The sequence below is a fragment of the Sminthopsis crassicaudata genome, chromosome 6 (genome assembly GCF_048593235.1).
Source record: "Sminthopsis crassicaudata isolate SCR6 chromosome 6, ASM4859323v1, whole genome shotgun sequence".
Classification (NCBI taxonomy): domain Eukaryota; kingdom Metazoa; phylum Chordata; class Mammalia; order Dasyuromorphia; family Dasyuridae; genus Sminthopsis; species Sminthopsis crassicaudata.
In genome coordinates this window covers 114,421,247-114,437,858 of record NC_133622.1, presented here as the reverse complement: position 1 = coordinate 114,437,858, position 16,612 = coordinate 114,421,247, and the positions used below count along the sequence as shown (strand labels likewise).

At 31.9% G+C, this 16,612-nt stretch overlaps 1 protein-coding gene across 1 annotated transcript in view; it reads right to left on the bottom strand.

Annotated features, from left to right (window-relative positions):
- The window catches only part of ZGRF1 (zinc finger GRF-type containing 1), a 97,578-nt gene that overhangs the window by 62,896 nt on the left and 18,070 nt on the right, over positions 1-16,612 (bottom strand). The window contains 1 exon segment of the mRNA XM_074275162.1: positions 10,571-10,650. Coding sequence (XP_074131263.1) covers positions 10,571-10,650 — 80 coding nt within the window.

Genomic DNA, 16,612 nt, shown 5'->3' with positions numbered 1-16,612 from the left:
AATATCTATTTAGAAAAATCATAGTTTGGTTTTCTATAAAATGTCAACTAGGGTAAATAATTACTAAGGCATTGATTCATATGTATTACTACAATAGGAACTGCTAAATTACTCAAATGCTAAAGTCCAGAAAATATTTGCTATTCTATCCTAAAGTATAAATAGAAAATATCTAAAATATATATTTAAAAAGAAATTAGATAAGAGGCAGTAACTGTTTTGGTTTCCTCTAGAACATTATATATATATATATATATATATATATATATATATATATATATATATAAATATAAGTATACATATATATATATATATATGTATCCTCAAGATGTATAATAGGCATATTACCAAAAGTTATAAAGAATAACTAAACAATGAATAAGAGAGCCAACTAATCCTGTGTGATTCATTTTGCAAAGACTTCTGAATATCTATAGACAAAGAGAGGATGTCTTAGTAAGAATTAGGCTATAAGGTAGAGAGGGAGAGGGAGTGTTTCTGTTCATAGTAGAAGGAACTGACTAGATGCTCTGGGAACAAAGATTAGAATAGAAATACCAAGAAAGCTCCTGTATCTCTTCCATCCTTAGAGATTATTCACTGACCTTACCCTCTCGCTGATGTTCTTTCTTGGGGGTCCACATAATCTTGGGGGTATCATGTAATCACTGTTTTCTATTCTGTAAATAACTAACCAAGAGAAGCAACAAAGTGCAGGAGAAAGAACTCTAGACTTAGAATCTGAGAACCTGGATTCAAATTCTATGCTATGTCCTATATTATGATCTTGGCCAATTCACTTCCCTCAATGGTCTTCCGTTTCCTTATTATAAAATGAGGAATTTGGTTAAATGATCTCCAATGGCCCTTCCCATTCTAAATCCTGACATTTTACCTATGCTATTTAAAGGGATACATAAAGGATTTATTTCTAAATAGCAAACTGGCAAAACAATGAATTTACTAAAATTTAATGCAGAAATTCTAAGTTACAAATTTAAAAGGAAAATAAAACTCCTAATATGTACAGATAACAATTAAGGCTTTCTTTTGTGCATAAAGGAACATAAATATGAACACATTTTCTTATCTGTTAAAATACTTACTTTTACCCCATTGTACTAAGAAATACATATTTCTTAAATCCATATTAAGAGCCTTCTGTTTCCCCTGCCCCCACAAGGATTTGTTCCAAATTTGTAATGAATTCTAGGGGTAGAATTATATCCTAAAGCCAGAAATCTATTTAACTTCTCCCTCTATAACAACTAAATGTATTAATAATTGATTTATCAGTCCATTGCCTACAGTTAAAAGTTTTATAAAGCTTTTTAAGTTATCAATCTGTATTCCAAAGAACATACCAGGAACTGCTTACCTGCAATGGAGATATATGAATGCTAATCAATTCAATCATCAACAGTGACTTCAAAGGATTAGTGGTAAAGGACACCTCCCACCATTTGGCAAAGAGATGGTGTACTCTAGTTATGAAATGAAGTATACATTTTTAGACATGTCCAAAGTATTGATTCATTTTGTTTAACTCTACATGTTTGTTATAAAGGAGAGTTCTGTTTGGAGGTAGAAGAAACCCACTGGGAAGTAATAGTTAAGATTTCAATTAAATTTTAATTTTTTAATTACCAAGTGTTAAAAAAAAAAAAAGGCAAACAAGACCCTTGCTATGTTATTATTAACTGTATCCCCAAAGTTTAGGATAGTGCCTGGCACATAAGAAGCACTTAATAAAAGCTTATTACATTATCTTGGACTCTTTTAACAAAAAAAAAAAAAAAAAAACCATGATCAAGCAAAACAAATTCCCATATTGGCCATTTGTTTAAATTTGTCTTATTCTTCATTTTCATTGACCACCTCTGACGGTGATTTTTTTAAAGCATCAATAAATTTTTAAAAAATAAATTGAATGGCATCATCTGAGTAGGGAGAGCATGGAATGATTAGAGAAGTGATCAAAAGTCAATACCCAACTAATAAAAGGCTAAAGATAGGAAAGGAGAACTCAAATCTTCTTTGCTGTGTGACCCAAATAGTACTGAAGAGGAAAAGGAAGATTGCAAAGAGACTACCTTACCAAAAACAAAACAAAAAAACCAAACAAATAAAAAGAAAATTAACCTAGGAAACCAGTTACCTTGAATGCATCTTTTAACAATGAAATTGAATGAAAAATGAAGAATGTGAAACCACTCTGATTTGTCAGTGTTACTATGGTCATTTATTCACATCAGCAGGAACAGCAAAATCACCAAATTTGGACTTACCCTCTAAGTAAATTAAGAAACGGAAATTAGAAGCAGGCTTTATTAATATATGAAAAAGAAAACATTCAGAAATCATTTTTTTAATCTGAAAGTATAGAAGAGTTCCTTGACATCCCCCCAAAAATTACATATAGCAACAACTTTTTCATTTCTATAAAAATATTTTAAGATTACATTTGTACCCATTGAGAGTATTTAAAAAAAAAAAAAAAAAACTACTGGAACTAGGACAGTTTTCAATAACAAATCACCACTTTATTTTCCCACAAGGGAATAAAAAAAGAGAATGGATGTGGCGGCCTGCGTATCTTGGAATCAGCAAGAGTCAGGATAAGCAAAAGTCTTTATTCTTGTCTTTAGCGGTAGAAGTGAAAAGAATGGACACCTAGGATCTCTGCAATCTCACCTTGTTGTCTCTCTCCCAGAAGTGACCCTGGCTAGTGTCACTCCATTCCCTCCCACAATTCTCTGTATACACCAAACGATTGGGCCAGCACAGGATAGTGGGAAGGGCCATTTTCCAAGCATATTCTTATATAGAGTATTGTCCAATTGGTAATTAGCCTTAAGTGCTCAATTGTCTGATTCCAGTGCATTGACTCAAGAGTTTCAGTCCTTTACAAATGGAAGATAACACTGTGTCTATTTTCTGTTGTTTTTAAAACAACATTTAATTTAATAAAACTAAGCTATACATTTCTTTTCAAAGTATCTTCCACATTCATATTAAAATCAAGCAAGATTTTGTGAGAATATGACTATAGAGATTACATGTTCTGTGAGGCATAAAACAAACTGCCTGTAGATCTTCATTAGCATAATGGAGGGTATTACAGAGATCCCAATTAGAAGAATGATTCCTAGTCAGGTTTTCTAAAAGCTGATATCTGCAGACAACATCAAACATCAATTTCCAGAACAAGACAAAGGTTTCTTACAGAGATGAGAAATCAATAAGTCAAATGAGCATTTATTAAATGCCTACTATATTATTCCAAGCACTGTGTTAAATAATAGGGATGTTAAAAAGGGCAAAAACAGTTCCTGCCCTTAAGAAGCTCACAATTTAATAGAGACAGTCATCTGAAAGAAATAATCTAATTTTACAAATTGGAAAAATAGTATATGAAAAATACTTATTGCCTAGATAATAACATGTTGGGTGGGCTGCTTATTGAGCTATTCCCCCTCCCCCACCCCACCTCTCTCTCTTCTCTGTGTACACACATACATTGAACATAAGAAAGATATACAAGAGAGAGAGATACAAGATATATTTAAATGTAGATACATCTTGGATAGATGCTAAGATAAAGTGGACTATAATAAAACAGAAAGATCAAGTTCTAATGCCTATTGAAGAAACTGTTTTGCTTCCATTGCAAAGTAATTTGCCCAAGATCACATAGTATTAAGATGCAGACTTTTCCATCAAGACTTTTGGTTCTGAGGCTGGCTATTCACTACATTTTTGCTGTTTTTCATTTCTTTGATAAAGCTGATAGGTGCAATACATATGAATAAACTACTAAAAAGAAAGGAGAGTTAAAAAAAGAAATGGCCACAAAATATTCTTATTATCTTTAAAAATAATACTTTGTTATTTTGGCCAATAATATTCTATATAGCAGAACTGATTCCAAGTATCTGTAAATGTTAGGAAACTGAGAGCACATTTGAATAGTTCTTCATAATTTGTACCTTAGGTTTACTGAACTTACTCTCTTTTTCCTTAGGTATAAGAGCTATAAAAGAATTCTCTTCTTCATTTTTCAAAGAAGAAGACTGAAAGAAAATACCAATAACAATGTTAGTTAGAATCTGAAGTACATCAGGCCTTAACTAATTCATTTGGAGGTACGTGTGAGTTCCCCCCCCCCAACTACAGAAGGAAAATAGTGATCTCCTAAACCCCAGCATAAAGAAGTTGGCAGTACTGGCCCCAGAACAGCATGAAGCCCTGATTCCTGTATAGGAAACTTGGGACAATCTCCCCTTTGCCCTAAGAAGAAAAATGAGCAAAATGAACAAAAAAGCAAAAATAGCTCTAACCATAGATAGTTTTTATGCAGACAGGGAGGAACAGACATCAAAACCTAAGGATGCTAAAGGCAAAGTGTCTCCAGATGAAAACTCAAAGGGTGATATAAAATGGAATTCATTTCAAAAGGCCAAGAATTCAAAAAGGATCTTAAAAGAGTTAGAAGAAAAATGAGGAAAGTAAATGAGAACTCTGGAAAAAGAAACACAGAAATTATCTGAAGAAAATCACTCCTTAAAAAATTTTGGTGAAAGAAAAAGAAAAAAACTCTTTGAAAAACAGAATTTGCAAAATGGGGGAAAAAATCCACTGAACAAAACAACTCAAGTTCAATTGGCATACATTGATCAATTCTGATGGAGGTGGCCACCAATACAGCAGCAATGAACTGATCCAGCTACACCCAGCGAAAGAACTCTGGGAGAGAACTATGAACCACTACATAGAATTCCCAATCCCTCTATTTTTGTCCGCCTGCATTTTGGATTTCCTTCACAGGCTATTGGTACAATATTTCAAAGTCTGATTCTTTTAATTATTTGGACATGTATACATATATTGTATTCAGTTTTTACTTTAATATATTTCATATGTATTGGTCAACCTGCCATCTGGGGGAACAGGTGGGGGGAAGGAGGGGAAAAGTTAGAACAAAAGGTTTTGCAATTGAAAATGCTGAAAAATTACCCATGCATATATCTTGTAAATAAAAGCTATAATAAAAAATAAATTAAAAATAAAATTTTTTTAAAGTTCAATTGGCCAAATGCAAAAGGAGATTTAAAAAAAAAAAAGGAAGAAAGTAATTCACTAAAAATGAGAATTGACCAAATGAAAGTAAATGACTCAAGAATCAAACAAACTCCCACAAAAAGGAAAAAAAAAAATTGAAGAAAAATGTAAAATACCTCATCAGAAAAACAACTGACCTAGGAACAGATCCAGGAGAGACAATCTAAGAAATATTTGTACTACCTGAAAACCACATTGTAAAAAATAGAGCATAAACAGCATTTTTTTTTTTTGGATGCTGGGGTTAAGTGACTTGCCCAGGGTCACACAGCTAGGAAGTGTTAAGTGTCTGAGACCACATTTGAACTCGGGTCCTTCTGAATTCAAGGCTGGTGCTCTATCCACTGCACCACCTATCTGCCCCATACAGCATTTTTCAAGAAATCAAGAAATCATCAAGGAAAACTAGCTTGATATCCTAGAACCAGAAGGTAAAATAGTCATTGAAAGAATCCACTGATTACCTACTGAACAATACCCCAAAATAAAAACTCCAAGGAATATTGTAACTGAATTCCAGAATTATCAGATCAAGGAGAAAACATTGCAAACCAGCCAAAAAGAAACAATTCAAATATCAAGGAGCCACAATCAGGATACCCAAGACCTGGCAGCTTCTACTTTAAAGGATCACAGGGCCTAGAATATGATATTCTGGAAAGCAAAGAAACTTGGACTACAGCCATGAATCATATATCCAGCAAAATTAAGCATTATCTTTCAAAGAAAAACATGGACATTCAATGAAACAGGGGGTGTTTCATTTAATTTGATGAAAAGAGTTGAACAGAAATTGAACAGAAAAATTAGATCTTTGAATACAGAACTCAAGAAAAGCATAAAAAGATAAAAAGCGAAGAAGAAAAAAAACTATGCTTTTTAAAGGTTTACATCCCTCTACGGAAAGATAACATGTTTAACTCCTGAGAATTGTATCTTTGTTAGGTGTGTACTTAGAGGATGTAGGTATAATTTGACTTTACTGTGATGATATAAAAAAAGAGATTGTACTGGAAGAAGAAAAAGGGGGAGGTAAAATAGGGTAAATTTGATCATATGAAGAAGCCAAAAAAAAACCTATTACATTTGAGGGGAAAAGGGAAGGGGAGAAGCATTGATGAAACTTAATCTCACTGTATTCGACTCAAAGAGATAATGAGACATATCTAATGATAAAGAAACTTGTCTCATACTATAAGAAAGTAGGAAGAGAAAGGGGAAAAGAAAGGGAAAGGTAATAGAACAGAAGAAGGGAAAAGTGATTTTTTAAAAAGGGGGGAGGCACAAATAAGAAAGAAATTAAGAAGCTAAACAGAATGTTAGAAAAATTTGGTACAATAGACCTTTGGATAAAAGTGAATAAGGATAGAAAGGAATATACTTTTTTCTTGGCAATACATGGAACCTACACAAAAATTGACCACATGTTAGGATATAAAAACCTCCAAATCAAATGCAAAAAGGCAGAAATAGTAAATGCATCTTTTTCAGATAATGATACAATAAAAATTACATGTAATAAAGGGCTAAAGAAAAATAGACCAAATAGATAAACCTTTACTTAATTTGATTAGAAAAAGAAAATCAAATTGCTAGTAACAAAAATGAAAAGAGTGAGGATAGGAAAAGATGGAGTTTTCTTTAAAATGATCAGTAGCATTTATCTAAAATCATCAGTAAGCATCATATGTAAGGGGGATAAAATAGAACCATTTCCAATAAGATCAGAGATGAAACAAGGTTCCCTATTATCACCATTATTATTCAATATTGTTTTAGAAATTTTAACTTTAGTTAAAGAAATTGGGAAAGAATACGTAATAAGAAAACCAAATTATCATTCTTTGCAGATGATATGATGTCATACTTAGAGAATCTAAAGAATCAATTAAAAAAGTACTAGAAACAATTTTTAGCAAAGTTGCAGGATACAAAATAAATCCACATAAGTCATCAGCATTTCTATATGTTACCAATAAAATCCACCAGCAAGAGATACAAGGAAAAATTCCATTTAAAATAAATGTAGATAATATTAAATATTTGGGAGTCTGCCTGACAAGACAAAGTCAGGAACTATATGAACACAATTACAAAACACTTTTCACACAAATAAAATCAGATCTAAACAGTTGGAAGAATGTTAAGTGCTCATGGGTAAGCCAAACTAATATAATAAAAATGATAATATTACCTAAATTAATCTACTTACTCAGTGCCATACCAAACTACCAAGAAACTACTTTACAGAGCTAGAAAAAAATAATAAAGTTCATGTGGAAGATCAAAAGGTCAAGAATTTCAAGGGAACTATTTAAAAAATGCAAATGAAGGTGACCTAGCTGTACCAGACCTAAAATTATATTATAAAGCAGCAGTCATCAAAACCATTTGGTACAAGCTAAGAAATAGAGTGGAATCAGTGGAATAGGTTAGGTTCACAAGACACAATAGTCAGTGACTATAGTAATCTAGTATTTGATAAGCCCAAAGATTCCAGCTTCTGGAATAAGAACTTAATATTTCACAAAAATTGCTGGGAAAATTGGAAAATAGCATGGCAGAAAGAAACTAGAAATTGACCAACATCTAATATCCTATACCAAGATAAGATCAAAGTAGAATTCATGATTTAGATATAAAGTGATACCATAAACAAATTAGAAGAACAAAGAATAGTCTACCTCTCAGAGATATAGAGAAGGAAAGACTTTATGGTCAAAGAAGAACTAGAATACATTATGAAATGCAAAATGGGTAATTTTGGTTATATTTAAAAGGTTTTGTACAAACAAAACCAATACAAACAAGAGTAGAAAGGAAGTAGAAAATGGGGAAAAAAATTTTTTTGCATCCAAAGATTCTGACAGAGACCTCATTTCTAAAATAGAGAATTTATTCAAATTTCTAGGAAAACAAGCTATTTTCCAATTGAGAAATGATCAAAGGATATGAACAGACAATATTCAGGTGAAGAAATTGAAATCATTTCTAGTCATATGAAAAGGTGCTCTAAATCACTATTGATCTGAGAAACGCAAATTAAGACAACCCTGAGGTACCACTATGTAGTTCTAAGATTGGCTAGGATGACAGGAAAAGATAATATTCTACTAAACCAACTGGACAATCCACAAATAATGACCTTTGATTGATAAAAATTCATTTGACAAATATTTATTGAGATTTGAACTTTTATATTCAAAGTACTTTGTTGGAGGGGATGTGGGAAAACTGGGACACTAACACATTGTTGGTGGAGTTCTGAACTAATTCTGGAGAGCAATTTGGAACTATGCCTAAAGAGCTATCAAGCTGTGCATACTTGATCCAGTATTGTCTCTATTGGGCCTGTATCCCAAAGAGATCATAAAAAAAGGAAAAGGACCCACATGTGCAAAAATGTTTGTAGCAGCTTTTTGTAGTGGCAAGGAATTGGAAATTGAGCCCATCAGTTGGGAAATAGAATAAGTTATGGTATATGAATGTAATGGAATAATATTGTTCTGTAAGAAATGATCAGCAGTATGATTTCAAAGAGGCTTGGAGACACTTACATGAAGTGATGCTAAGTGAAGTAAGTAGAACCAAGAGGGCATTATACACAACAACAAGATTATGAGAAGATCAATTCTGATGGATGAGGGAGGCTCTTTACAGCAATGAAGTGATTCAGGCCAATTCTAATATACTTGTGATGGAGATAGCCATCTGCATGCAGAAAGAAGACTTTAGGGACTGTATGTGAGTCACAACAGTATTTTCACCTTTTTTGTTGTTATTTGCCTGCTTTTTGTTTTCTTTCTCATTGTTTTTCTCTTTCTGATCTTATTTTTCTTGTGCAGAATGACAAATGTGTAAATATATTTAGAATATAGAATTATAGATGTTTAACATATATTGGATTGCTAATACTCTAGGGGAGGGAGAAAAATTTGGAACAAAGTTTTGAAAGCATGAACATTGAAAACTATCTTTGCATATATTTTGATATAAAATGCTATTATTCAAAATAAAAAGCTATTGTTTTTAAAATAAGTATATAAAATACCAATAGTTACACTTAAAATATTAAGGCCCTTTATTTTAACATTTTAACAAATCTGGGAGCAACTTTACTGACATGGTAAATGTATAACATGATATCTAAATGGTGGAAGTATAATTAGAAATAGTATGGAATATTTGCAAAAAGAAACCCAAAATTTATTTAAAATTTATGTTATTCCTGAATTTGGATGTATAACATTTGGCTAAATTTTAATTTGAAAAATTACCCACAAGCAATGATTCTAATGATCCTTTAGGTTCAGTTAAAATGTCATTTTGGTTTTCTTGTGGCACCTTGTAGATAATCCATACATGTGACCTTTGATTGATAAAAATTCATTTGACAAATATTTATTGAAATATGAACTTTTATATTCAAAGTACTTTGTTGAAAGCAACAAGGAATACTGTGCAAGGTACTGTGATGTGAGCTGGGAATATAAAGATAAATAAAAAATAGGCCATCAAAGGGGGTATAAATTCAGATAAGATAGCATCTGAAATCACCTTAAAGGAATAGTAGGACTTCAACATCTGGAGGTGAATATGGAAGAAATAAATCAAATGAAGAAGGGCATGACCAAAGAAAGAGATAGGGAAATCACTAATAGAATATAGACAAACAGATAAGTAGATAATATATGATGACTTTTTATATAGATATCATATATATGACATTATGTATATTATTGTATAATATGTGCTATATAGAACACATTATATATGCTGTTATATAAATAATATACATTCTATGTAATATAATATTATTATATGATATATGATGTGTTAATATATATTTTCTTAATGGCTTTTCATCTCCATACCTGGAATGGATTTCTTTCCCCCATCATGCACACATGCACACACACATATTTTATATATATATATAAATATACTTACATACATCTATAAACATATAAATATATATACAGACAGACAGACATATATGAAAAAGTTTAGGGAGATAGTGTGGTATACTGGAAAGAACAATGATTTAGCATCAGAAGACAGATTCAAATCACAGCTATTCCATTCCTTACCCCTAAGACCTTAGGCAAGTGCCTTAATATTTTTGTGGCTTATTTTCCCCAGCTATAAAATGGAGGTGAGGGGATATTCTTTCCATCTCTTAATCTGAGTCTAGACAGATGTGCTACTAATTATTTGAATGACCATGGCTTTAGACAACTGAAGCTGTTTCCCTAACTGTAGGTTAAAAGGGGTGGACTTTATGATTTTTGATTCCCTATCAGTTTTAATTCCAGTAATAAGTTAAGCTTCAGACATATTGACTGGGGAGCTGGCAGGGCCATCATTATTAAAGAGTTGGAATATCCTAGTTCTTTCAGTCTTAATCTTGGTGGGGGGGGGGCAGGGATTTGAGCGCAAAATAAATTACCTGTTGAGTAGAATCTTGATACAGATTAAAGGGTTCCTGTATATCTGAGAAACAGCATACGTCTGTAAATTGTTTATTGGCTACAATGAACAAAAGTACAACAATCAGATTATCAGTTATAATGATATAAAATCATACTATGTAAAAATGCAAATAAAATCATACATTTATAACTGAAATTGATGGGCAAAATATTATTTGAAAATTATTTTATGATTAAAAACTATTACAATTAAAGTTTTATCAGAGTTTATAAAAACCTATGATGAAATAAACACTAGAATGGGGATGGTAGCCTAAGACAAATAAATTTAAATAAGATGGAATCTTATTTATTTATAGTGTTATCTGGGTCAGCTACTACTACTGTAGTCCCTTCCCTGACAATCATTGCTCTGCTGCTAAGAATCTCTGGTTAATAATGAGCACCTTTAGGGGAGGGGGAGGAAGGAGGTGAATTGATAATTTCATTAAAATCATCAAAGGGTTCTCTTGTATTTAAATATATGTTTAACACTAAAAGTAGAATGAAAAAAAATAAAAGTAGAATGAAATATATTCATTTGTCATGTCTATTTATAAATTATGTATATTCTTTATAAATTATTTTATGACAAGTAAATGAATAATCACATTTTAAAAATCACTGTAGTCTCTAGATAGAATGCAATATTCTAAATCTGGCATTATATGTTAGATATACCACCATCGTCAGCTCACCCCAATAGGGTTCCAAAGTGAGCAAAATCATGAAACCATAAAAACATTAGATCAAGGTGTAGCATATGGAGGGGGAAGTAACAGGCTATATTTTTACTTTAGAACACAACGAAATGTCTATTGAAACAAAGATATGATATGTTAGACATGACATCTTATGGTCTGCCTAACTGATCTTAAGAACTATAAACAAATAGGTTTCCCTCCCCATGCCTACTTCATTGCCCATTATGTCATGGTGTAGCTGATCTACAAATAGGAAGTGTTGGGTTTTCTTGTTTTTTAATTTATAATTTTTTTTCACAGTATATATGCATGAGTAATTTTTTTTATAATATTATCCCTTGTATTCATTTTTCCAAATTACCCCCTCCCTCCCTCTACTCCCTCCCCTTGATGACAGGCAATCCCATACATTTTACATATGTTAAAATATAAAATATAAATATAATATATGTGTGTAAATACCATTTTCTTGTTGCACATTAAGTATTAGATTCCGAAGATGTAAGTAACCTGAGTAGATAGACATTAGTGCTAACAATTTATATTCACTTCCCAGTGTTCCTTCTCTGGGTGTAGCTCCCATCATTGATCAACTGGAAGTGAGTTGGATCTTCTTTATGTTGAAGATATCCACTTCCATCAGAATACATCTTCATACAGCATTGAAGTGTACAGCAATCTTCTGGTTCTATTCATTTCACTCAGCATCAGTTCATGTAAGTCTCTCCAAGCCTCTCTGTATTCCTCCTGCTGGTCATTTCTTACAGGGCAATAATATTCCATAACCAAATAGAAAGTGTTATTCTAAATATATTTTTTGTAAATAGATAGGTAGATAGATGTCTACATAGATAGGTAAACACACACATATACATATACATGTTTATGTATATCCATATCTAGCTATCTACAAAGTAGGGATGAAAAGATAATAGCATTTCCAGAACTTAAACAATGGAGTTTTTTGGGGGTTTTTTTGTTTTTTTGGTTGTTGGTTTTTTTTTTTTTCGCTGAGGCAATTGGGATTAATTGACTTGCCCAGGATCAGTTAGGAAGTGTTAAGAGTCTGAGGCCAAATTTGAACTCAGGTCCTCCTGAGGTCAGGCCTGGTGCTCTATCCACTGTGCCACCTCAATGCCCCTAAAATATATTTTAAAGAAGCAGTTATCAAAGCTAATTGATATCAAAACTAAATGGTAAATTAAAAAGAACAGATCGCATAAGAAAAAGAAACAATGGTACTCAATAGCCCAATGTTCAACATAAGAATCACTTACTAGGAAAGAGCTTATTTAACAAAAACTGCTAGGGAAACTGGAAAGCTCTAGGCATAGCTCATCATCTTACACTATATTCCAAAATAAATTCAAAATGCTTAGAGAAATGCAAATTAAAAGATACCACCTTGTACCTCTCAGATTGGCCAATGACAAAAAAGCAAAGTAACAAATGTTGGAGAGAATGTGGAAAAATTACACTACTAATTTGTGAAGTTGTGAACTAATCTAACCATTCTATAGAGCAATTTGTAACTATGACTAAACAGCAACCAACCTGTGCATAACCATTTAACACAGCTATACCACTACTATATCTGTATTCAAGAGATCACAAAAAAAGGGAAGACATATATGCAAAAATATTTATTGCAGTCATTTTCAAGGTGACAAAATATTAGAAATATGTATCAATTAGGAAATGGCTGAACAAGCAATGATATAAGAATGTAATGAAATATTACTGTGCAATAAAAAATGATAAAAGAGATTACAGAAAGACCTGGAAAGACTTGTACAAATGGAGATAAAGTGAAGCGACTAGAATCAGGTAAATGTTGTGGAATCATCAACAGTATCAGCAACAATGTGTGATGATTAACTATAACCCAGCTCTTCCCAGAAATATAATATACAAGACTACAAAGAACTCACAAAGAAAAATGCTATCCATAACTAGATAAAGAATTGATGGACTCAGAATGCAGATCAAAGTATATATTTTTCTCACTTTAAACTTCCATGTGTTTTTTTTCCCCTTTCATGTTTCTTTCTTAACTATGACTAATATGGAAATGTTTTACATGATAGCATGTATATAAAACATATCAAACTGCCTACTACCTTTGAAAGAGGGAAGGGAAGGAAGAGAGAAAAATTTGGAACTCAAAAAAATTATAAAAATGAATGCTAACAATTTGGAACTATGCTCAAAGAACTATCAAACTATACAAACTCTGTTCAAATATTCCAAATTGTTTCACCATAAGAAAAAATTGTCTCTCTGCCAGTCAAAAGACAGAAGATCAAATTGTAGAATTCTTCCCAAAATAAAAACTAGTGATTGTAAAATTCCTTGAAATTATCATGTCATATTATGCCTTTATTTCTCAAGCCATAGTTTCTCTTAATGTTTTCTTATAATATTCCCTTCATTTTAAAGATAGTAAATTATTTCAGAATTACAAAATAGTATCAATACTTTAATATATTATTACCAAAATTAAGGATTCCTACTGGGACATTTTTAAATAACTACTATTTTTAATATAGTTATTCTTAAGAATAAAGATTTTCGTATTTCTAATTTTCTGTAAAGTCCAGGTTAGCTCCTTGGAGGCCTCAAGATCAGCCAGAGTCAGGATAAGCAAAAGTCCTTGGTCTTTAGGGGGAGAAGTAAAGGAGACAGACAAAACTGCCAGGAGTTTTGCCAAGGATCTCTCCTCAATTCCAGTCTAGAATCTCTTTTTCCTCTTGGTCCTGCTGCCAAGTGAGTTCTGGCAGTCTCTCACCCCACCCCTCTAATCCTTGCCTACAATTAACTTTACACCAAACACTGAGCCAGTACCAATGGTAGAATAGCCTTCTTTCAAATAATTAACCTTAAGTGTTCCCTTGTCTGATTCAAATGCACCCATTCCAAGTTTTAGCCTTTTACAATTTTCTTTCATAATAACATAAATAACAATTAATATGTGTAGAATGCCATATTATAATTTTCCCTAGATTTGTTAATATTGGGTTTTGGCTGATAAGATTTAATATGCCTCAGTTGAATAATAATCACCAACATTGTGGTCAACAAGTAAGTTAATCTACTATTCGCAAACTAAAGGTTTGCTTATTTGATATTTCATTAGGGGCTATTTGCAAATCCAAATGAAAAGCCTAGAGATACATTCCACTTCCGTTTATTCTTTCCTTAGAATGAAATGGGATTTTCTTCAATAATAATTATAGCATGGCTGATGAACTAACCTCTTTAACGAGACTTAGAAAGTTTAGAAAGATTTAGGTTTAGAAAGATAAGGAGCAAAATAAATGTACTCTTTCCAATTGGATAAGCAGCTATAATCCATAAAAATTACTGGTTTGCTAACTGAAGCTACTTCCAGCATCATACTAACATGATGTAAAACTTGTAGTGGTTTCTACTTTATCCAAACATCTATTGATAATACTGAGCCAATATTCAAATTCAGTCTCAGTTTGGGGGGGTGGAGATTAATAATGCCAGAATTAATATTCCAGATAAGGTTTTGGAAGCCTTGTCAATTTTAGTTCAATTTGGAAAACTGCATAACATCTTTTTAAATTTAAAAAAAAAAAAAACACTTCATCTATGCTCTTTTGTTACATAATGCACATTTTTATAACAATTTGTTTTAGTGCTTTTTAACTTGCTTCTCAATTAGGCAACTGATTTGATGAAAGTATTCTTGCTTTATATTCTTCATAAAATTCCTGTTACTAAGTATAATTAAATAGTCCAAATCTAAGAATTATTGACTTTTATCATGTTACATGAAATCACCTTTCTTCTCTGCGGTTTCCTCCAACATAGTCCCCTAAGTAAAAATCACTTAACTCCTTTAACTTGCAAATATTTTTGAATAGGATAGAAAAAGAATAACCTAATATTTTTCCCCTTCGATTTCAAAGCAACAGATCAAGAAGGAGATTTTAAAATAATATCACTTGGAGAGCCATCTGCATCAAGAGAGGAATGCAGAGAAGTGTGGATCGTAACACGGTACTTTTTCACTCTTTTGTTATTGTTTGCTTGCTTTTTGTTTTCTTTCTCATTTTTTTTCCTTTCTGATCTGATTTTTCTTGTGTAGCATAATTGTGGAAATATGCATAGAAGAACTGCACATGTTTAACATATATTGGATTACTTGTCCTCTAAGGGATAAGATGGGAGGGAAGCAAGGGAGAAAGAAAAAAAATTGCAACACAAGGTTCCATATATGCGTATATTTTTAAAATAAAAAGCTTAGGGATAGCTAGGTGGTGCAGTGATTAAAGTACCAGCCCTGACGTCAGGAGGACCTAAGTTCAAAACTGGCCTCAGACGTAATACTTCCTATATGTATGACCCTGGGCAAGTCACTTAACCCCAATTGCCTTAGCAAAAAAAAATAAATAAAAAGCTTAAAAAATAAAATAAAATTATATCACTATAATGTTTTACAATTCTGAACATTATTCAATTCTTTCAAGGACAGATGTAACTTTAAATCTTTTCATTACCTAGACATTATTTAACCAACAAAATATAATATTTACTTTCTAGCTAACATACTGGGTAGCTGTCAATATTAGGTCACAAGGAATTATCCAAATATGACTTACTGAAGGTTATTTTTATCTAATAACTAATAAATGCACATCATTCAGCCATAGTTCCTTAAATTGTCATGACTAAGAAGTACAATTTCTAGAATGACACATTAAGAAGTCATACAAATAGTCATTTTATGTTCTTTCAAGGAAATTTCAATTTAAAATGAAATTCTTTAAAAGGATAGCCATTAAGAAATAGACTAGTGGATCAGTGGAATAGGTTAGGTTCACAGGACAAAATAGTGAACAACCATAGCAATCTAGTGTTTGACAAACTCAAAGATCCCAACTTTTGGGATAAGAATTCATTATTTGACAAAAACTGCTGGGAAAACTGGAAATTAGTATGGCAGAAATTAGGCATGGACCCACACTTAACACAACATACCAAGATAAGATCAAAATGGGTCCATGATTTAGGCATAAAGAATGAGATCATAAATAAATTAGAGGAACATAGGATAGTTTACCTCTCAGACTTGTGGAGGAGGAAGGAATTTTTGACCAAAGGAGAACTAGAGATCATTATTGATCACAAAATAGAAAATTTTGATTATATCAAATTAAAAAGCTTTTGTACAAATAAAACTAATGCAAACAAGATTAGAAGGGAAGTAACAAACTGGGAAAATATTTTTATAGCTAAAGGTTCTGATAAAGGGCTCATTTCCAAAATATAGAGAACTGACTCTAA